Raw genomic sequence first — 21976 nt, forward strand, 5'->3', positions numbered from 1 at the left:
TCTCATTCTGGGGGGACTCAGTTCACCTGTAACACCTTTATGTAAAATCTAAGGGCTGCAAATGTTGGTGCAAATGTTTGCAGTACACCCTGTGGGCCAGTCACAGTGGATCTGTGGACACTTGGGTAAGTGGTTTTTCACGCCATCTTCTTGAATCCTCCAAGCAACCCTATGAGGCTGGTGTTATTTTTTTTTTTCATTTTACAGTTACGGGAAGCATATAGATATAAAATATAGCAATGAGTCAAAGAGATAAAGGAAATTGACAAGGCTGATGACATTTAAACTCAGGTCTGGGGCCGCAAGGCCCAAGCGTGTGCCACAAGGCCCAAGCGTGTGCCACCAAGTAAGTGGAATGAGCTGCAGACCTCTACACGCTGACATTTGAATCTCAGAAGTGGGAAGTGGTTCGGCTTGGCTATTTTTAAATACCTATTTTTACTGTGGAAGCGGAATAATCGGAGTGTGGACTGTCTGGGAAGCAAGTCATCCATCACGGCAGCATGTCCCCGGGGCAGTCGGGGTTGGCATTTGAATGCAATCCCCCAACCCCATCCTCATCCCACTTCAGTTTTTTGTTTTTTGCTTTTGTTTTTTTTTTGTCTTTTTGCCATTTTCTTGGGCCGCTCCCACAGCATATGGAGGTTCCCAGGCTAGGGGTCTAATCAGAGGTGTAGCTGCCGGCCCACACCAGAGCCACAGCAACGCGGGATCCAAGCCAACTCTGCAACCGACACCACAGCTCACGGCAACACCGGATCCTTAACCCACTGAGCGAGGCCAGGGATCGAACCGGGAACCTCATGGTTCCCAGTCGGATTCGTTAACCACTGAGCCACGACGGGAATGCCCAGTTGTTCTTTTTTTTTTTTTTAATAACGTAACTGTAATTGCAGGATACACTTTTGCACTCTGGTCTTTTGTTTTTGGGGTTTTTTACTTAACATTATACTGTAAAGCATTTATCCATGCGAGGCTGTCAGCATCAATATACGTTTTCACGGCTACATGATCCGTTGAGTGGATGGGCCCCACGCTTGTTTACCACGCTGTCTGCCGGGCATGTTTGCCTCTAGCTCCTCAGGGGTGTGCATATAGCTGCCATCCGTCTGTCCAAGTTTACAAATTCAGCTCTTCCCGACCCCTGCGGCTGGAGTCGCTGAGTGCTGGGCCGTTCATTAAGTGACCACCCTTCCCCTGTCTGGGCCTGCCTGCTTCTGGAAGTGTCCCCACGGTGAACTCCTTTTGTCCAGAAAGCTGTGCCCAGAGTCTGGCTCATTCCTCAGGGTAGATCCCCCGAAACTGAAGTGTGGGTGGGGGGTGGGAAGACTTTGTGGAGGAACCTTCGCCCCTGCCTCCCCCACCCCACCCCACCCCCGCCTTATGGAGGAGTGGCGTTGTCTCGCACCGTTGCCAGTAATGTATGCGAATGCCACACTTCCTCTGGACAGACACTTACAAAGCAGCAATCTAGGAGTTATCTAGGAGCTCCCTTCGTGGCTCAGCGGTTAACAAACATGACTAGGGAGTTCCCGTCGTGGCGCAGTGGTTAACGAATCCGACTAGGAACCATGAGGTTGCGGGTTCGGTCCCTGCCCTTGCTCAGTGGGTTAATGATCCGGCGTTGCCGTGAGCTGTGGTGTAGGTTGCAGACACGGCTCGGATCCCACGTTGCTGTGGCTCTGGCGTAGGCCAGTAGCTACAGCTCCGATTAGACCCCTAGCCTGGGAACCTCCATATGCCGCGGGAGCGGCCCAAGAAATAGCAAAAAAAAAAAAAAAAAAAAACAAACATGACTAGGATCCGTGAGGATGTGGGTTCGATCCCTGGCCTCGCTCAGTGGGTTAAGGATCCGGTGTTGCCGTGAGCTGTGGTGTCGGTTGCAGAGTTGGCTTGGATCCCGCGTTGCTGTGGCTCTGGTGGAGGCTGGCGGCTACAGCTTTGATTTGACCCCTAGCCTGGGAACCTCCATATGTTGTGGATGTGGCCCTTAAAAGCCAAAAAAAAAAAAAAAAAAAAAAAACCCAAAAAAAGGCAACAATCTAAAGTGTTCAGTTTGTTTCATTCACTGGCTGCACTGTGGCATCATATGCCACAGGGAAGTTTTTTAAGAAACCCACGTTTGAGCCATCACTCTGTTTTTCAGACCTCTGTCGGGATGCCTGGCATGAGAAAAGGCCGTGTCTACTCTTGGTTTCTGCATGTGTCTATGGAAAGAGAACCTTACAAAGGCCTAGAATGGACTTAGGATTTGCTAGGCTTGTCCATGCAGCAGGTGAGGAGGGCAGGTGCTGTGTCCTGCTCACCACATCCTGGTCACCGCCTGGCCCAGAGTAGGTGCCCTAAATAGTTGCTGACTGGCTGAACAAGATGCGCTCTGGGTATCGCAAGCCCGCCCGGACCCTGCAGTTCCCCCGGAGGGGCTCCTCCAGTTCCTCACCACAGCCCAGCTGCTGCAGCTGTGCGGAGGGCAGAGCAGTCCTGCCAGGCTTCATCATCCAGGAGGGACATCACATCCCCAGGGGCTGCTGACCTGTCTCACGGGGCTTTGGGGGACAAGACTGTCATGAGCTGTGCCTGCCTGGAGACGCTAGTTCAGTCCCCGGCGGAGGTCACAGGGAAAGGACCCTGAGCGGTTCCTCGGGCCCTGTCTGGGGAGAGAGAGGGCTTGCTCTGCGGAAGGTCCCATCAGGGCCTAACCGGGAAGCAGAGCCCCGCCGTGGCGTGGCGGGAGGGGGGCGGGGGGGTCAGCCGTTGAGAGCTGTGTCCTAGGAGAGAGAGAAATGCGAGAACAACGGCCAGCCTTAGTACAGCTTGCTTGCGTCACATGCTTCAAAGTGGGGCTGGGATCTCGGATGAGGCCCCGAAGCCATGACGTGGAGCCGTGTGGGAGCCAGACCGGCTCCTGGCTGTGTGGCCTTGCACTCTGGGAACCTCGGGTTCTTAGAACAAACATCGCATCTATGAGATTAAATAAAGCTTCTGGCTCTGTGCCCTGATGTGTAGTCAGGAATCAATAAATTACAGTTTCTCTCCCTTCATCTCAAATCAGTAGCTTTCCTTCGCAGGGCCTGTTAAATGCAGATTTCCAGGCCCTGCCCCCCCACCTCCCCGGCCTAATTCATATCACTTTTTTTTTTTTTTTTTTTGAGAGAGAGAGAGAGAGAGACGGTCTCAGGTAACAGTGAGGTGACATCTGGACACCCTTAAGTAGCTGTCCTTAGAGAGGAGGTTGGGAAGCAGTGAAGCCCCCTGGAGACCAGGCCCTTCCTTGGGTTCAAGTGTCAGTATCATGGTGCGGGGGGGGTCTGCTGTCACCAGGCCGCAGCTGAGGAGCTTCTGGCAGGTCACTCCGGGTCGTGGCTCCTGCATCCATTCTGATAGGACACCTAGGGCATCCCAACATGACCTCGTGCCCCCAAGGCCAGGCCCGCAGCCTCAGGCATGGCTGGATCTAGAAGCTCACACGATACTGACATATTTCAGCTGTGCTTTTCTCTAGGCCGGCCTTTTTCTCAAGCAGGCTTTCCCCATGCGGTGGCCCAGATGGCTTAGCAGCTTCAGGCTGGCCCTGCATTTGCCTATGGCAGAGCTTCTGTGGGCACAGGGTACCTCTCCTCAGTGGTTCCAGCAAAAGTCCCAGGGCTGGGGCTCCTTGGCTCAGCCTTGTCACAGGCCCTTCCCTGAAACAGTCCCACCTCTGCCGGGGCGGCACCTCATTTGGAAAGATGGCTTAAAGACTTAGCACTAAATTGCACAGCATGACATGGTTGCATAGCTCATATCGTGAATACTTCTTTTTAATTTTTTTTATTTTTATTTTTTGTCTTTTTGCCTTTTCTAGGGCCACTCCCCTGGCATATAGAGGTTCCCAGGCTAGGGGTCTAATTGGAGCTGCAGCTGCCGGCCTACGCCAGAGCCACAGCAATGCCAGATCTGAGCCGCGTCTGTGACCTACACCACAGCTCACGGCAACATCAGATCCTTAACCCACTGAGCAAGGCCAGGGATGGACCCTGCAACCTCATGGTTCCTAGTCGGATTCGTTAACCACTGAGCCACGACGGGAACTCCTCATATCGTGAATACTTTGAAAGGAGCAGGGAATCAAACGTTATTAGAAGGTGAAGTGTATGTGAACTTGGCTATATATTTTTTTCTTTGCCTTTTAAGGTTGCTTTACTACCTTTCAAAGTACAAAAGTTGTACTTTTTTATGGCAAAATCTGCCTTTTTTTTCTACTAGGAGGGTTTTTCTTTTGATCTTTACTCCTAGAGAAGCTTCTGCAAGAAACACGAGGCCCTCATAGGTACCACATGGGTGAGGACCTGAAGACAGCTCCAGTTGCAGTTTTTCTGTGGATAATGTTTTAGCCTGTGTAAATGGTAAAACAAATGCCCGCAGAAGGATTTCTGAGAACCCATGGGTTTAGCTCATCCAGGGTGCGGGGCAGCCAGGGACCAAACAGGGACATTTCCTAGCACCAGAGGCAGGAGGTGCCTCCCCGTTCTGGGCTGTGGTCCCGGGCTCTGATCTCTCCGCGTCATGGTTGCTAGGGGTCTTCCCCGGGGCCCTTTGCGATCATCCAGGGACCCTGGGCCCGTGCAACGGCCCTGACGACAGGATGGCTCTGGGAGCCAGGGGTCTGGGCGGAAAGCCCCGGAGACTAAGCCAGCACGGAGGCCGTCCTCTGTGACGGATGCGCCCAGGCCCAGCCCCTGGAAACCAGCGCCTCTCAGCCCACGGATCTGCCCCAGTGCTGGCATCCCTTCTAATAAAGGCGCACCTTCCCAAGAGTTCCCAGTCTCAGATCCCCCCAGCAGACGAATCCGCAGGAAGGCGGTGGGCCTGCGTGGCTGAGGAAAGGAGGGTGTTTCCTCCTAGGATTCTAGAGAGGCCTGGAATCGATGGCCACGATGTGGCTCTCGGCTGCCGGGGCACACGCGGGCTAGCGGGCGTGCAGCGCCTCCCCGCCATGGAGTACATCCTCTTGGTGCTGTACTTCTCCTTCTTCCTCTGCCTCTGCGCCCTGGTGTGCCTGTACTTCTCCGGCTGCCAGGAGATGACCTATAAGCACGAAGGTGAGCGGCCAGCTCCGGGGCTCAGGGGGCGTCCTCCTGTGCAAGTCACTGGCGGTGACGGGGACATTCCTCCCTGTGACAGCGATGGCTGGGAAGGACGCAGGTGGCGGGGGAGGGGGCCGAGCGAGGCTGGAGTCCGTGAGGGATGTTTATCTGGGAGGCGCCCTGCTTCCTGTCTGTTCTGTGTGATCTGCTGAGAATGAGCATCTCTGTACACCAACACGTAAAGGGAGAAGAAGCATTTCTTTTTCCATCACTTTTGCCCAAACTGCACTTCGGGTGGTCAGGTTAGTTTGTGAAAAGGTGTCGTCAGCAAGGTGAGAGTGGAGGAAAGTCTGGAGCGGGGGGTCCCCCAAAAGCTGTGCTCGGAGTGAGCGGAAGTGGGCATGTCTGCTCCTGAAGAGTCTTGTCTTAGGAAGTTCCCGGGGGATTTTTGAATGACAGGGGCTCTGAAACATCAACAGTTTCTTTCATGCTTGACTTATCACAAAAGCCCATCATGAGCCCAGTTTCTGAGGACACCCTATTTCTGGGTGATGTTCCTCTCATCGCTCAGAGGCTGGTGTGTTATTTGACGTAGATGGAAATGCAGAGTGAGGCAGCTGCGCTCTGTCTCCAAAGAGGACAGGCCACCAGGTTTTCACTTGGAAGCGTAAATGTCTCTTATCCCGTTTTCTATGAATGAAAGCATATGTATACACAGTACATTTTGGCTTCCCCTGTAATACTATCATTACCAAAACCCCCTAATTCTTAGAGAAGAGAAACTATGCCCAACCTGTGTGTTATACAAGGTGTGGGGTTGTAGGTCACTCCTGCCTTGGAAATTGGGTGTGTGCCGTGCTGTGTACTGTGGATTCCTCTCCTTTGTTGATTTGGGGTTCTAATGTGAATGCCCTTTGGGGTTTGATCCCCGCCCTCAGAGGTCCATCCTTCTGGCTTTACTGAAACATGCGTCCTTGGTGTCTTGGTTTCTAGGGTCACATTACACTTTAGGGGGCTCCGCTTGGGTCTGGGGATAGGCTGTTAGCAAAGGCAGGTCTGCTTTAAACGCACGACTGCAGGGTCCAGAGTTATGACCGTTTTGGAGCTCAGAGATGGACTCCCTAACTAGCAGTCGCACAAGGTTTCAAAAATCGGGCCATCGGAGGTCATGGGACACCGAGTCATCACCCTCCCCCCACCCAATGGCCACGACGCCCGCAGCACGTGACCAGGACTCAGCACTATGTCCCGGGGTGGGCTGTGTGGCTTGCTGCTTTCTGGGGCTCCGTCAGTGTGCCAGCCAGGCCCTCCCTGCATCACCAGCCCGCACAGCAGCCACCAGACCTGTCCCCAGAGGCCTCGCAATTAGCGGTGTTTACAAGAAAAAACGTCAGCCGAGTGGCTGCCCGGAAAAACAAGGAGCCTGGAGTGTGGGTGAACCGCGCGCGCGTGCGCAGAGTAGCTGAGCGCTGCAAACGCGTCCGCCCCCGGTTGTCATGGCCACGGCTCCCTGGAGATGGGTGTCTGCAGAGTTGCTGCTACCTGAACTCAGGCGGGGTTTCTCATGGGGGGGGGGGGAGATCTGAATATAGGACTGTTTCTAACCTCCACTTAGGAATGTGTTTGACGTTGGTGGAGCCTAAGGGGGCCTCACGTTCCTATCTGGGGGACTGACCTGGGGCGCACAGCCAGGTGGCTGCCCCGCTGACGCCAGCGGCAGGAACAAGGGGAGGGGACGCCACGTGCAAACCTGGAACCCTTTGTTTGCAAGCAGATTTGGTGTTGAGTCCATTGCAGATACTCATTGAAAAACCATTATTTCTTGGGTGTGCCAGGCCCTGGGCCGCAGCGGGGAACAGAAGAGCCCCAATCCTGGTTCTCCTGGAACAAAATCTCTGTTCCCTTGGGCCTTACGTTCTAGAGAAGGAAGACAGGTTGATGAGCACAGAAGCTCAGTGTGTCTGACGTGAGGTGGTGATGAGCGCCAAGGAGAAAAATAAAGGTGGGGTGGGGAGAGGTTAGTTGGGACTTGGATGTGGTGGTCAGGGAGGTTTTGGGGCTTTGTTGTTGTTGTTGTTATTTTGGCCGTGTCCACGGCATGGAGAAGCTCCTGGGTCAGGCATCAAACCTGCACCACAGCCACAACCCCAAGCCACTACAGTGACAACACCAGATTTTTTTTTTTTTGCTTTTTAGGGCTGCACCCGCAGCATATGGAGGTTCCCAGGCTAGGAGTTCTAATCAGAGCTATAGCTGCAGGCCTACACCACAGCCACAACAATGCCAGATCCGAGCCGTGTCTGTGACCTACACCACAGCACAAAGTAAAGCCAAATCCTTAACCCACTGAGCGAGGCCAGGGATCGAACCCGAAACCTCATGATTCCTAGTTGGAGTCGTTAACCACTGAGCCATGATGGGAACTCCGACAACACCAGATCTTCAACCAGCTGTGCCGCAAGGGAACTCCAGGGAGGTGGTTTTTGGTATTACATTTGTGCACAGGACCCGAGGGAAGTGAGGGAGAGAGTGAATGGGTTCTGGGAAGAGCGTCTAGACAGTGCAAAGGCCCTGTGGCCGGCATGTGGAAGGTGCAGGATGTGCTCGGCCCTGTGGCCGGAGCCCAGTGGCGGCAGCGTGCAGAAGGCCAGAGCAGGCTGGGGGCAGGGCTGCAGGGCCTGGAGACTCTGCAGCGTGGGTGTTGGCTTTTACGCAGGTGCGGAGCCTTTGGGCTCTGGGACAGCCCTCCTCCCTCTGTCCAGCTCTGGCCTCATCCCCCCCCCCCACCGCCAGCCAATCGCTGACCCCTCCTCCTGGGGTGCCTGGTGGCCCAGAAGTGCATCAGAGCCCCCTGTGCCCCTGGCTGATGGGGTGGGGGATCCAGGCGATTCGCAGTCCCCTTCTCACGCGTGCAATTTGCCTTTTACAGAAGCATGTTGTGGAGACATTTTTTGGATTTGACGAGGAGTCTGTGGACTCGGAAACGCTGTCGGAAACGTCCTGCAACACAGACAGGACGGACAGGGCCCCGATCACGCCCGAGGAGGACCTGGACGACGTAAGTGGCCCTCGCCCCCCAGGGGGACGCGTGTGGGGCACCTCCGGTCTCTGGCGGCTGTGGGCATCCCTCCCTCGTTGCGAGACTGGTACCCCCAAGGAGCTGGGCGATCACAGCCCACAGTGTCCAGGGGAGGCGGTGTCCACTTTTACGGGTTCTGAGCGTGGTGACGGCGATGGTGGTGGCACATGGGGACCCCTTTCCTTTCCCAGCGTGGATTTCACGGAGGAGCTCTGTGGCGGCTGTGCGCCGCCGACCCTTGGTCATTAAGAGCGTTGCACACGGTGTGTCCCTCTCTCCCTGGGCTCCGGCACACACCCCTGTCTGTGAAGACGGTGGCGCATCCCTGTAGGAGCGGCTCCAGGCGGCTCTGAAAAGGGCAGAGAGCAGCGTGAAACCCACCCGAACCTCTGACCCCGGCTCGGTTCCCTCCCGCGTTCCCGTCCCTCAGTCTGGGCACATCTGGTCCCTGAGGACCACGGCGCTGGGAGCCAGAGTCACAAAGGAGTGACGAGCGGCCTCACCTCCCCACCTGCCCCCTTTCGGCACCAGACCCTCTGCTGCGTGTCCATCATCCTCTGTCATGAGCAGATCCACCGGATCGGGGTTCGCGTGTGCCCCTAACCTGATAGGCTCCTGTGAGGGGCGCGCTCTGGATCCCAGTCCTTTGGGCGGGAGCTGCTCTTCCCTTAGAGGCAATTCCCATACCCTTTCAGTGTAGACGAGCCCCACGCCCTTGGGGCTGGCTCACCCTTGCTCCCTGCGCAGATTGTCCGCGTTCGGGGAGCTCCTGGGAAGAACACTGATGGCAGAGACGGCAGAGGCGGCCTCTTCTCCCCGAGCCCTTTGCCCCAGGGTTCCCATTAGGGCCTGGCAGGACCAGTTCATGTGTAACTGGGGGCAGTGGCCGTGATGTCCTAACCTGCCTGGCACTGCTGGTCACCTCAAGTCACGTGCTTCCTCATGCCTTTCTTTTCCATGCTGCCAAGACCACGACCCGGGAAGAGGCTGACCTGAGGTTCTGCCAGCTGACCAGGGAGTACCAGGCCCTGCAGCGGGCCTACGCCCTGCTTCAGGAGCAGGTCGGGGGGACGCTGGACGCCGAGCGAGAGGCCCGGGTAGGTGCGGCAGGCGGGACGGCAAGGGGCCAGGCTGAAGCTGGGGGCGCGGGCCCTTTCCAGCAGCAGGGCTCTATAGGGGTTCCAAGAGGGGCGCCTCCACCTCGGCCGGCTCCAGCATTTGGCAAACCCCGCGGGAGCTTTCTGCCCATCCTCAGGGTGACAGCGGGACCTGCCCTGTGTCCCGTCCGTTTGTAAGAACAGTTTCAGATCATAAGCATCAGGGATGCAGTCAGACTGTGTTAAGCAGCCTTCTCCCCCTCCCGGCTGAGACACCCCAAGGACATCTCTCAGGGGCCCAGGCAGGGACTGTCGGGGTGCTCCCAGCCCACAGGGCACTCCGGTCCCTGCTGGCCACTCTGGTCTGGGCCCCACCAGCCCTCATGCTGCGGACTGAGCTCTGCCTTCTAGTGATGTGCGCTCAGTGGTCCATACCCCACCTTCGGAAGCCGCATAGACCACACGCAGTCCGCTGGCCTTCCGCTGACGGCCGGGAGCTCCCGGGAGCACGCCCACCAATGCCAGCATTTTGCCCCAGCGTGCCCCCAGTTTCATTCCCACAACAGCCCCTTGAGGTAGGAGGTGGTGCGTGAGGCTGCGGGAGGGAAGCTTCTAGTGCACGGTCACATTCAGTCTGTAACCTGTAGATTGGAGGAGATGTATTGCTAGACTTGGTTTGGGCTAATCATGTGGTTTTTACTAAATGTTTCATCACTTGCAACGCTTAAAAGTCAGGAGATTTCACATGGAAATCCAGATTCCTGGCTTTTCTAGAAAGTTCAGGACATCTGGCAGTGCCCACCTTCCCATTCCACACAGTCTCACTTGGCTGCAGCTGCTGAGTGGCAGTCGCCCTGAAATGGGACCTGTGACTCTGGTTTGCCACAGTCCCCACCACTCCCTATTACCCCGCACCCAGTTGTCTTCCTTTATTTACAGAACCTGCCTGCTGCCTGGGGTATTTTGGTTTTCAGCCCCTGCTCCAGGACAAAGGGCCCACGAGCTGGACTAAGGCAGCGTAAAAGTGTTGCTGGTGCTCATGCTGCAGCCGCTGACCTTGTCCAGAAGGCTGGGCTGGGACCTGACGCGTCTGGCTTACAAACCCCTAGGGCAGACACTGGTCCTTTCTCCAGGCTGCAGTGTCCTTGTTTATAAATGGCAGTGTGACCACGGCAGCGGCTCGAAGCCTTTCATTTCTTAAACACGTCGCATGTGTAGGTGGCAGAGGACGCAGATGTAACCAGGCCGCTCTGAGCCTGGGCTCCTCACAAAGGACCCTCTTCTCAGCCTGGATGCAGCCTGGTCCCGTCTCCTCCTCTGTCACCGTCCCACCTGCTCACTTCCTGGTCTTCTTCTCATTTCAGACTCGGGAACAGCTCCAAGCTGATCTGCTGAGGTGCCAGGCCAAAATCGAGGATCTGGAGAAGTTGCTGGTCGAGAAAGGGCAGGTGAGCGCCGGCGGTCGTGTGCTCTGTGGCTCTTTGCATTTCTGTCCCCTCGGTGGTGTGGCTGGGGCCCTGGTGCCAGGGCTGCGCTACGGAACTTCATCGGTGGCTCCAGAGACGTTAGCGGAAAAAAAGCAGTAGCAGAGGCCAGGCGAGACTATTCCAGCTCGCACGCCTCTTTACCGAGTTTTAAAAAGTCAAAGACGTTATGAGATTCTCACGTGGCGTTTCTTTCTCTGTGAAATGCACGAGAGTTGGAGCTAATCCCCAAAGCGGTCACCAGAATCTTTTCTGACTCGAATCTGGGGAGAAAGCTGCCGTTGTCGGTCACGGTTAAGTTGTGGAAATGAACTGGCATCTGTGATCAGCTCTGAGTGGTGGCAGAGGGGGCCCCAGGGTTCCGAGCCGTGACCGCCTCACGGCGAACGGTACCCGGGCCCCAAGCCTCTCAGATGAGAGTCACCTCCATGTGCGCATTTTCTGCATTTGGTTAGGTCTGGAATCTCTGAATTCATGGCCTTTGTCAACAGCAGGACACAGCAGAGAGGCAAAGGCTGGGTCCAGACCCGTCCCCTGGGGTTAGTGGGACCCTGAGGGGCTCTGGGTGGAGGTCCAGCCTCGGGGGTAGCATCTAAAAGCAGGACCAACCCAGGGGTCAGTACAGGCGGGCCGTGCTCTCCCCGTTAGAGGGCTCCCTGTGGAAAGGGATAAGCCAGACTTCTCCGTGGCTCCCCCCCGAGGTTTCCGTCCTGCTGGACGTGATCCTGCCCTCCTGCAGGCAGAGGGTCTCTGCTCCACGTGGTCACCCAGGGATCCAGCACCAGAGGCAGTGCCGCCTTGTCCTGGCCTGTCCACACCACTCCTCGGCAGGGGAGACGAAACAGTGAAAGGCTGCTCGCTGCCTCGGCACATTCCTGCCAACAGCGAGGGTGTCACAGAGCGTGCTGGGCGGGTCTGGTGGTCTGGGGGCACCGCTGCCCCGGCCCCTAGGAGATGAGCCACAGAGGGGTGGGGCACAGAGCATAGGGTGGCGATTGAGGGAGGGATTATAAGAGGTTCCAGGGTTCAGGGGGACTCGGGAAGAGCTTCCGAGCAGATGGCTCAGAACTAACTCTGGTGTCCAGTGAGTGGGATGAGGGCTCGGCTTGGGACTGAGATTCAGACAGAGGCAGCTGACTTCCCACCAGCACTCAGGCTGAGCACAGGGTAGTTCATCGTGCAAGGACCGAGTGGGCAGCTGCTCAGGTAAACTGTCCAGAATGTTCCACGGAGGCAGGAGAGCGGAGCAGAGCACACACTACACAGCCAGCCCTGCCGCTGATCTGGGGCAGGTTACATGATCTCTCGAGGCTCGGTTTCCTCATCTTTAAAATGGGGCTCATCCGAGTGCTTAACACACTGGGGAAGGGGGGTGGGAGACGAGGCTGATTTCAAACTCCTGTCCCAAGCCGCCAGTGACCTTGGCTTCCCTCTTCCAGGCTGAGCTCACGGCTCATAACTCACGCCACCACAGCCTAGGACTAGGTTAACCTCCCACCTGAGGTTACTAAGCTCTGTTTGCAGGCCTGCTCTGCCCTCCATTCCTGCTAAATGAAGGGGCCAGTTGGGGACAAAGCACATGGCCATTCATTCAGTGAACACTCACCAGAGCCCTTGGCCCACACAGGCTCTGTTATCAGTTAGCTATTGCTGCCTAACAAATCACCCCACAGCTTGGTTGTTTACAGCAGCAAAAAAAAAAAATTTGTATTTGCTGGCAGTTCTGTGCGTTAGCAGTTTGGTCTCAGCTCAGCTGGTGGGTCCGCTGCTGGTCTTACCTGGGGTCATTCTAGAGTCTCCACTGTCCGTAGACGGTTTGGGGCTAGATGGCCACCGATGGCCTTGCTGTCCTGTCTGAGCATTGGTGCCAGCCATGGCCAGCTCTCTCCTCGTGGTCTCTCATTCTCAAGGAAGCTCCCCTGGCTTCTTCCCCTGGTGGTCTGGGGGCAAGAAGAAAAGGCAGACTCCAAAGCACAAGTTCATGCCCCACCTCCACCTGCATCCCATTTGCTCATATCGCAGGAGCCGCAGCCGAGCCAGCCCCGAGGCTGCGGGAAATGCTGTCGTAAAGGGGCACAGAGACGGGGGGCGGCACGGCCTGCGACCCGCCCGGGAGAGACGACGGATGGAACACAGCCCTGTCCTCACGGGGACTCCGCCTGTGGCCCTACACGTGCGTCACCCCGGGCGGAAGAAAGTTCTCGTTCTTTCGTCCATCCTGGTGTCTGCCGAGCTCCGGCTGCACGCTGGGTACCATGCTCGGCCCTGGGGATGCTGGTGAAAAGACAGACTTAGCGCTTTGTGCTTCTGGAACTTTCCTGGGCAGGACATGACCAGCAAAGATGCGGTGAGGGGCCAAGGGCAGAGGGCGTGAGGGGAGCGCCGGTGTGTTACGGTAACGACACCGGGGCCATGGGGCCTAGGCAGACCCTTAGGGTGTGGCTCGCGGACTGCAGAGGACAAGGCCAGGGAGGGTCCCCAGGGCCGGCTTGGTGGCACTGCAGCCGTTTTCCTGTCCGCAGAACAGACGAGTCTCCAGTGCCCTAGGGAAGGGGAGCCGCGAGGTGAGATGTGCCGAAAACCTGCCCTCTCTCTTTTGGGTTTAAAGTGTCAGAGGGGCGGTGTGGTCATTCCAACGGCGGAAGCGACCTCTCCCCCTGACACTTTTTGTTCCTCAGCTGTCTGTTTGCTTCCACGCGTGTGAACATAATTGGTGCTTTCCCTAGGATTCCAAATGGGTCGAAGAGAAGCAGCTGCTCATCAGAACGAACCAGGACTTGCTGGAAAAGGTACGTGCCACGAACCCCCGGCCCCCAGGGACCTCAGAGGCCCGCTCGGCCCCCTTCCTGGTGGCCTCTGGTCGAGCCGATTCCTGGGGGCTCCGGCCCCTGGTCCTGGTTCTGTCCTCTGTTGGGGGGGTGTCCACAGAGCTGGTCTAGACCGCCCTGCAGACATGGGGGGGCTTCCCGGCCGCCTCTGCTGTTGTCTTGGCTTCCAGAACCCCCACCCTCACGGAGGGGCCTAGGGCACGGGCCGGCGGGCAGCTCTCGGGCAGTCGTGGTCCAGTTCGTGGGCTGGAGGCCGTGACGCTGGCAGAGCTGAGCCTGTCCTTCTCTGCTCATGGACTTTCTGGTTCGTGCAACTGTCCAGAGCTTTCCAGGGGTTGGCTTGGGGAATAGACCTAATGCTTTGGGACAAGGCCTTAGCTTTATTTTATTTTATTTTATTTTTATTTGTGAACAATTCAGTGATCTTTTTTCTTTTACAATTTACTGAGCCGGGGAGCCTTCCCCACCGTGCACTTCTTAGAGCCTTTTCAGCCTCCTCGAAGGACCCATTCACAGAAGGACCCATTCATGGCCCATTCGCAGTGACCCCGGTCTCCCCGCTCGCCCCCGGCAGTCTACTTTCTGTCCCATACATTCGCTTTTCCTGCACCTTCTGTACCCGTGGAACAGGACCTGGCTTAGGCCGTAGCTTCTAAGCCTCCCGGAGTGCCCGACCTGGACCAGCCCGGCCTCGCCCCCTTGGGAGGGGGGCTGCTGTCCGTCCCAGCTCTGTGCAGCCGTGCTCTGTGGCTGTTCACCATCCCATGTGTCCCAAGGCGGGGACATTGGGACAGGACTTGTCACTGTCCTGCAGAGTCGGCCTCCGGAGTTGGGAGAGATTTCGGGTCATTTGCCCTGCTCGCCAAATTCAGGGAGGCACAGCAAACTCTTGCTGTTTCCAGATGTCACCCTAGGGGGCAGCACCATCCCAGTAAAGACGGGAGGGAGTGGAGGTGGCTGTGACCACCGAGGCCCTGGCTTCTGTGCGTTGGCTTAGTTCTCACCGCGGGCAGCCAGGTGGGGGCTGCCGTTTGCCTCCTTGGACAAAACTGAGGCACCTGTAGCTACGTAGCTGGTCCAGGGTCTCCTGGGGGGTTTGGGATCCAGGCAGGCCCTGCCCCTGCTCCCCGCCCCCCAGCCTGACCTGTGCGTCTGGGAGAACCGCCAGTATCATGGTCCCCGTGGGAGCTCCCTGGGGGATCCAGGGGAGGCGCGTCCTGCTGTGGTTGGCAGACCCTGGCTGGGCCGCCTCTGCGGAGCGGGGTGGGAGACCTGGGACAGGCTTGGCGGTCACTCTTGCCTCCCCTGAGTTCGTTGCTCCGTGCCTCAGTTTCCCCACCATCTGTATATTTAGCAAATACCTGGCCCCCACACTGAGCCAGGCTCAGGGCCCCAGGGACGAAGCAGACAAGGCCTCTGTGTGTGCCACCCTGGCCTCTGTGGCAGAAAAGGCGGGCAGTGTCTGCCTCGCCTTCCCGCCCTCCCCCTGGTGACACCCCCGTGTCCCCGGGCCGACACCGAGGGGGTCCACGGTCAGGGCGCACACAGGTTCTCACGGCCCCCAGTGAGACAGGGGTCCTCCCACCCGCTAACCCGTAGGTGTCTCTGATCTAGATTAACAGGCTGGAAATGGAAAAGAACCAGCTGAAGAACGAAATGCAAGACGCAAAGGATCAGAACGAGCTGTTAGAATTCAGAGTGCTAGAACTCGAAGTAAGAGACTCTCTCTGTTGTAAACTCTCAAACGGAGCAGACATTCTCTTTGAGCCCAAACTGAAATTCGTGTGAAAGTCCCAGACGTTTCTCAAGCATGTGTAAGGGGACGTGTGACACGTGTTTTCTTTTTCTTTTTCTTTTTTTAAACCTGTATGTTCAGAATAATTTCACTGCCTTAATATGTTCTGGAGAGAATGCTCGCCGAGTCTTTGGACATGTACCAGAGCTAATATATTTATTGCCTACGGCTTGTTTTTGCACTTAATAAAATAATTTGTTTTTGCAATATTTTGCCTTTTTTATTTGTGTTTCATTTCCATAACTACTTCTTTCCTGCATGCATAGTCACCTGGTATGCATTCTGCAAACCCGGACAGAAGCACTGTTGCAATTAATAACACACCTTTTTAAGTGACCTTGCATGCATGAATCTCACGTTTTGAAAGGAGCAGGGTCTAACCTGGCCGGCAGCTGACTCGGTGATGTGTTTACTGCTAGTTTGGCCCATTTTCTATTTGCCAAGGTGAACGTCAGGTAAGTACCCAGGGTCAAAGCAGGTATTTGCCCAGGCGAGTGATAACCTCGCTCCAGCCCTTTGATCCAGTGAATACAGACCTCGCAGCAGCACTGGACTTAAACGATTCCTGTTTGTAACGCAAACCGCAATTCAGAACTGCTCTGTAGGGTGTGCAAGGAGAGTGACTGCTGTTCACAGGGAGGGGTGGCCTGCCCACCTTCAGTAACCTCCTCCGTGCACAGAGTTGGATCCCGTGGGACGCCACTGTGGGTTCCACGGCTGCCTCGGGTGTGTGACTGCCCTGCCCTGCTGCCACGTTACTTCCTAATCCTTTTCCGTTTGCTTTGTTTCCGTTTACAAACCATCGACATGGTAACATCACCCGAGTCTGTGACTGGTTCCTCTCAGCATCTGTGGGTGACACGGCTCTGCTCTCCTGCCGCTGAAGCCTTTGCATGTCCAGAACCCTCAGTAAAAGCGAGCGCCTTGGCAATGTCCGTGTCTCTCTGATTTTGTTTTCTCCTCTTGCTTCACTTAAGATTCTGCTTGCCCTAGAACCTTCCATCTTGTGCTCTGTGGTGCTGGCATGGACCGTGGCCTGAGTGTCTCAGAACCAAGTGTTGCCGTGCGACTCAGCTCTTGCTTGAACGTGAGCTGAGTCCTTCGTTCACGCAGCAGAAAGGGACGTGACGGAGGCCGTGGTTAAGGCCTCGGCCGCTGTTAGAAAACCTTCGTGGCCCCTTGCTCTGTGTCTTTCTCGTGAGAATCCCATCATAAGCCATGGTCACGTTACTAGAATTTGCTTTGTCTCCGCCCTCCTTTGGAGACATTAGAAACTAGTTTTCTGGCCTTGGTTCTTCTCCCATATGAGCTTTCTTTTGTCCCCTTTTCTATGGAGGCTCCATTTGAGTAAGTATGGCTGGTAGAAGAGGCATCTGTAGCACAGAACCATGGTGGATTTTGTCGTTCTTGTCTAATAAGGGAAATAAGGTTTTCTCTCTAAACTGTTTCGAACCAGGTTAGCCAGACTGGGGCTTCCGTAGTGGAAATTAATTGAATCAAGGGCCCTGCCCTTCCCTCTCCTTTAGAGCCTCTGCGTAAGACCTGCCACCTAAACCAGCGCTGGTCTTAAGCATTAGGTGAATGACTAAGAAGCCCACGGCTTCTCTACCTAGATTCTGCCGATGTGGTTGAAAGCAGGCTTACATACCGTAATGCGGAGAAAGTAAGAGCTGTTTGATTTCGAAGTATAATTTGGAAAGGTCTCTGCTGGTTGTCCCTGCCCATTGCTCAGGGCTGAAAGGCACCTCTGTGTAGGAAGCACATGTGTGAGCCTAGGACTGTTTGGCTGCTCTATCCCGTATTTGCGTAGGGAGTTGGTCTTCTCCTGTCCCTTTAAACGGCCTGTCGCTTTACCTGTGATGAGCAAGTCCCACTGCTGGGAAAATGCTTGCTTTCCTTCCTCAGGAAGTGAGATTTCACTGTCAGTCTAAGGCGGGGATCGAATGCTCCTTGGAGGGTCAATGGGGTTTCAAAAAAATTGTGAATCAAGTCAGCAGATTATTGGAAAAAAAAAAAAAAAAAGCAAAGCCAGGGTCTGCGTCCCGGCCCTGTGGCTCCCTGGCGTGGGACCTCGGCCTCCGCCTCCCCAGTGTCCGTCTAGCGGCTGTGTGAGCTTGAGACGTGAGAGCGATGACTTCCCTGGGAATGCCACCTGCTTGTTCTGGCAGAGTCCTTAGCGATGATCGCGACTCCCTGGGCTTCCGTCGGCAGGTCAGCTTGTGACCCTCTGCTAACCTTCTCTCCCCAGCTCATGAGGTTAAGAAGTAACCCAGGTTCCGCAGGAGATCCGCTGCCGTGCAGGCGACACACACACACACACAGCGTCTCCACCGCGGACAAGGAGACCGTGTCTGAGTGCACGCTTTCTAGTAACGCCTTTGCCGAGCGGAAGTCGTTGGTTTTTGCTGAGTAACGTGGGAAAATGACGAGTGGCAAATCCTCCAATAAAGTTCTGTTTTCAAACCACATCTTTCCCCAGGAGAGAGAGCGGAGGTCGCCAGCTTTTAACCTCCAAATCACCACCTTCCCCGAGAACAACAGCAGCGCCCTCCAGCTGTTCTGTCACCAGGAAGGAGTTAAGGTAGCGTGCCTGGGGGGTGCCCCCACTGTACCACGGCCAAGGGCCCGCTCCAGCGCCAGGCTCAGCCAGAAAGGGGATCGCGTCCTGATGCCAGGGGTAGAGTTGACTTGAACGAGCTACCCCAACCCTCCACTGTATCTGAAAGGCAGAGTCCATCACATGGTCGCGGGTCACCAAGTGTTACTCTCCTTGTCCCCAGGTTACAGGCGCAGAGCCTCGGGGGCCGCCTTGAGCGTAAACCCCAGCGCGGACCCTCGCTTCGTGGGGGCCGGAACCTCTCTGAGCCTCAGGCTCTGTCTGGGAGATCTGAGTGGCCACAGTTCAGCCAGATCATGAACTTGAAGGGCTCAGGGCAGTGTCCGAAGCACGTTGCGTTCTGGAATCAGTAGCCGTGGTGGTTCCAACAGAGTCTGCTGGGCCCCTGGGCACAGAGGGGTCCCTCCTGCCCCACAAGCGTCCTTGAGCCTTTCTAGAAAGCTGGGTTTGTGCCAGCGTTAAACGCAGCCCATACGCTCCCTCCCCTCCTTGAAGGGACCGCTAAGAGTAGCGCTCAGCCCGGCCCTGCCGTCTAGGAGAAAAGCAGCAGAGGCGAGAAAGCCCGAGGTGTCTTTTCAAGGAGCGAGGGCCGCGGCCCCAGAGGTCGGCGTGGATGGTCTTTGCAGCTCACACAAAATGAACGTTGGACGTCTTTTCCAGGATGTGAATATTTCTGAACTTATGAAGAAATTAGATATCCTTGGCGATAACGGGGTAACTATAAGCGATCGGTTTCTGGTTTCGTGTTCTTGTTTGGATGCGGGTGTGACTCTGTGTGGCTTTTGTTTTGTTCCCTTTTCGTTTCTTCCTGACTTGAGAGATCTCCTCAGTACAATGTAAGGCTTTTGTATGGCCACGTTCCTGCGTGGGTGGCTGGGTGCCCCTTGGTCCGAAGTGGGGGTTTTAAAGCCAGGTCATCCTATAGCCTGGGAGGGATGGGGGGCAGGGAGCCTAAAGAGAAGCACCCAGAGAGGGACGGGAATCACGCCGGATTTCTGAAATCGGAAAAGGGATACTCTTGCCTTCGTAAAAGGTTGGCTGGAGCGAGGCCCTATTTCTCAAAGGCTCGATGCCACCGCCGGAGCGGTTCCCCACTCCGGGGGGACCAGGCCTCAGCTCTGTGGCCTCTGACCCCGCCTGTGAGCGGGGCTGACCCTGGGGAGGCCGCTGTCGCTGCCGAGCTGTGGAGGGCTGTCTGCACGTGTCGTGGGATCAGTGTACAACGCCCGTGCCCATTTTTGTGTTTTAGAATTTGAGGAATGAAGAACAGGTTGCCATAATCCAGGCTGGAACTGTGCTCGCCCTGTGTGAAAAGGTAGAGAGCCCAGCGGCATTTCTGTCCACGCTCCTTGTCCGAGCTGCCCGGCACCATACAAGAAACTGTACATTGGCGTCTCGCTTTGTTCTGGAAGCATGCGTTCCGTCCGTCTGCGTCTGCATGCGCACGTGCACGCCTTTCCGTTTGCTGGTTGAGAGCCCCTCCCTCGTAGGGTAGAAAATCCCAGCCGGGGGAGGAGAGACAAGCCCACGGACCCCCCTCCCGTGGAGGAAACCATGTGACAGTGGCTAGACCGCCTTCCAGGGTTTTTTTGAGTTTTTTTTCCCACACCCCTTTTTAAAACTTAGTCGAGATCATTCTTGACTATAGCTGTTACACCTGCTTCATAAGTTCCTACCCTGAGACAGACCGGCCTGGCCATCCCACTGGCAGCCACGCCCTTTAAGGTTTTTTTTTTTTTTTTTTTCTGCTGTTAGATGGTAAGCACATCCCACTTTTTTTTTTTTTTTTTTTTTTCCTATTTACTGTCGTGCAGCCATGAGCAATAAATTCCTATCTACATTTTAAAATGCGTCCACGGGATAGATTCTAGAACTGGGGCACTGGGCCGGTGGATGAGAAAGTTTTGCAGCGTTTTGCAGCTGTCAGATGGTTTCCAGAATAGTGGTCCCCCGCCCCTCCTACCTGAGCGTTAGCGCTGCTGGCTTCTTGTTCAGCAAGGCGCTTCTCACCGCTAAGAACTCTGCCGGGAGGAGAGGCAACCGCCCATGAAGCCCTTCTTTCCGCTTTCATTTATTCGCGTGCTCTTCATCATGAGTTTCTTACGTGTATTGTCCATTTTCTTCTTCCTCGTGAATGGTGGTTCCATTTCTCTGGACAGTGTCCCATTGAGTTTGTTACGCACTCATCACATATTCAATCCCACATTCATCTGTTCGCGGATTGGATACACTGTTGTCGTCATTACTGTTTTTCTTACGGATTTTTCTGCACGCTTTACGTACTAAAGAGAATAACTTTTGTCACATTTATTAAAGATACATTCCTGTTTGCCTTTTAGATTAATTTAGGATCTGTTAAATACACCCAGCGTTTTAATGCAGTCTTGTTCATAGATCGTTTTCTTCTAAAGCACATGAGTTAACTTTGAAAGGCTTGTTTGATAATGATGAGGTCATGATGGCTTTTAGCAGCACATTCCTTCCAGAATCTCTGGCGGGGCATTGAAAACACAGATTTTTTTCTCCCGGGCACCTATCCACCCTCGGCAGTGGTGTACAGGGCGCTAAATGTTGGTAACAGACATGGCAGAGCCTTGCTGAGGTCACGCAGGTGAGAAGTGGTGACTCCATGTCTCTGTCACGGCACCTGTGTGCCCAGGCAGCTGGGGGGGCGGGGAGGATGACGTGCACCGACTGGCTGGTGGCCCCTCAGGTGCAGGTAACGGTGGGGATTGGGCACGTGGTAAACGCCCTTCTCACCAGCAGAGCCAAATGTGACAGCGTGGCCTCTGGGGCAGGGGTGTCACATGGAGTGCCCAGCCAACCAGTCTAGTTTATTCCTCATTCACCTCAGTGTCCACTGAGAGTAAACCTCTGAGTGCCCAGCACCCAGCATGCCCAGCAGATATGGTGATGCCAAACCCAGGGTTTCCTCAGCCTCCAGAGGCCCCTCCTGGGCTGGCTCCCAGCCGCCCAGCTGCCACCTGCAGGGAGTGCCGTGTGTCGCCCTCCTCCATCTCCCTGAACTGTGAGCCTTACAAGGTCGGTGCTGAGACTCCAGGACATGGCACTTTTAAGTGGGACCAAGGATCGCTAAGCCCCCGGGGCAAGGCTGGGTTCCTGGAGATGTTTAACCACTGTTTGTGGACAGTGAGCCTTGGCAGGAACCGCTAGGGGCTCAGGTGGGGTTGGGGCAGCCGGGCTGGCAGGTCTCCCTCTGTTTCACCCCGGCATCTCCCCGGGGGGCAGCTGACTGTGGGGAGTCCCCAGCCCCACTTAGAGCAGCCCTGTGCGGGTACCAGGCTCTCCCATCCCTTCCCCCGTGGTCCTCCCCACACTGGCAAACAGCGGGCATTCAGACCTGCAGCCTCGGCCCCACTTAGACCCTGGGAGCGTCTCCTCTTCTCAACAATCCTGTAAGGTTATCCATTCACCTACTTTGTACTGAGGACGCAGGGCCTGCCTGGCCCTCGGCTACTCTGCTTTGACCCTGTCACCCACCCCCTGCCCACCCGCACCCGCTTCTGCAGCTGCTGCCCATCACTGCTGACCACAGAGCCTTGCCAGGCTGGTCAGCGGATGCCAGGCTTGTGCCTGAATCACAGAGAACTGTGCCAGCTGCCCTCAACTGCCAGCTCTGCCTGAAATCCCCCAAGGGTGGTGGCAGAGGGACGGTGCCAGGGGCTGGCATGTAGAGGCCCCGACTCTGTGCCAGGGGAGAGGGGTCCATGTGGGACAGTCCATGGGGACTGGACTTAGCTTTTCCTCATTGTCTCAGGGACGCTAGCTCCACGCGTGTCTGTGATCAAAGGTCCGGTGCTTGGGAGAGGCTCTGTCTCCCCCTCAGAGAGAGTCTGGCACCAAGAGGGCAGCCCCAGAAGAGAAGGGGGTCAGCAGGACCCCCTGGGAGCGCCGGCAGGACAGCCAGGCTGTTCACTAGTCCAGTTTACTCTGGATGCATGGCTTCCCCAGCCAGAGAACTTCAGTGCTGAAACAGGGACAGTCCCAGG

At 55.9% G+C, this 21976-nt stretch overlaps 2 protein-coding genes across 15 annotated transcripts in view; both read left to right on the forward strand.

Moving 5' to 3' along the window:
* The window catches only part of JAKMIP1 (janus kinase and microtubule interacting protein 1), a 141108-nt gene that overhangs the window by 96935 nt on the left and 22197 nt on the right, over positions 1-21976 (forward strand). For 9 of the 14 annotated variants that reach the window (XM_084971494.1, XM_084971493.1, XM_084971497.1 and 6 more), the window contains 8 exons: positions 7996-8124; positions 9114-9242; positions 10607-10690; positions 13453-13515; positions 15169-15267; positions 17829-17930; positions 18627-18680; positions 19216-19281. In XM_084971494.1, the coding sequence (XP_084827620.1) occupies positions 7996-8124; positions 9114-9242; positions 10607-10690; positions 13453-13515; positions 15169-15267; positions 17829-17930; positions 18627-18680; positions 19216-19281 (726 nt within the window). Of the gene's footprint in view, positions 1-775; positions 1792-7995; positions 8125-9113; positions 9243-10606; positions 10691-13452; positions 13516-15168; positions 15557-17828; positions 17931-18626; positions 18681-19215; positions 19282-21976 lie in introns of those variants that run through there. The other 5 variants (XM_084971501.1, XM_084971500.1, XM_084971499.1 and 2 more) reach the window with 2 other exon arrangements.
* On the forward strand, positions 4562-5372 carry LOC146400296 (uncharacterized). The gene has a single exon (XM_084971549.1). The coding sequence runs from the start codon at positions 4700-4702 to the stop codon at positions 5276-5278; it is 579 nt and encodes a 192-aa protein (XP_084827675.1). The 5' UTR covers positions 4562-4699; the 3' UTR covers positions 5279-5372.

Source organism: Sus scrofa, chromosome 8, assembly GCF_054392235.1.
Source record: "Sus scrofa isolate SSC_HxYL_T2T_F1_AM1 chromosome 8, Sscrofa_HxYL_maternal_Yorkshire_Landrace_v2.0, whole genome shotgun sequence".
In the NCBI taxonomy this organism is placed as follows: Eukaryota; Metazoa; Chordata; class Mammalia; order Artiodactyla; family Suidae; genus Sus; species Sus scrofa.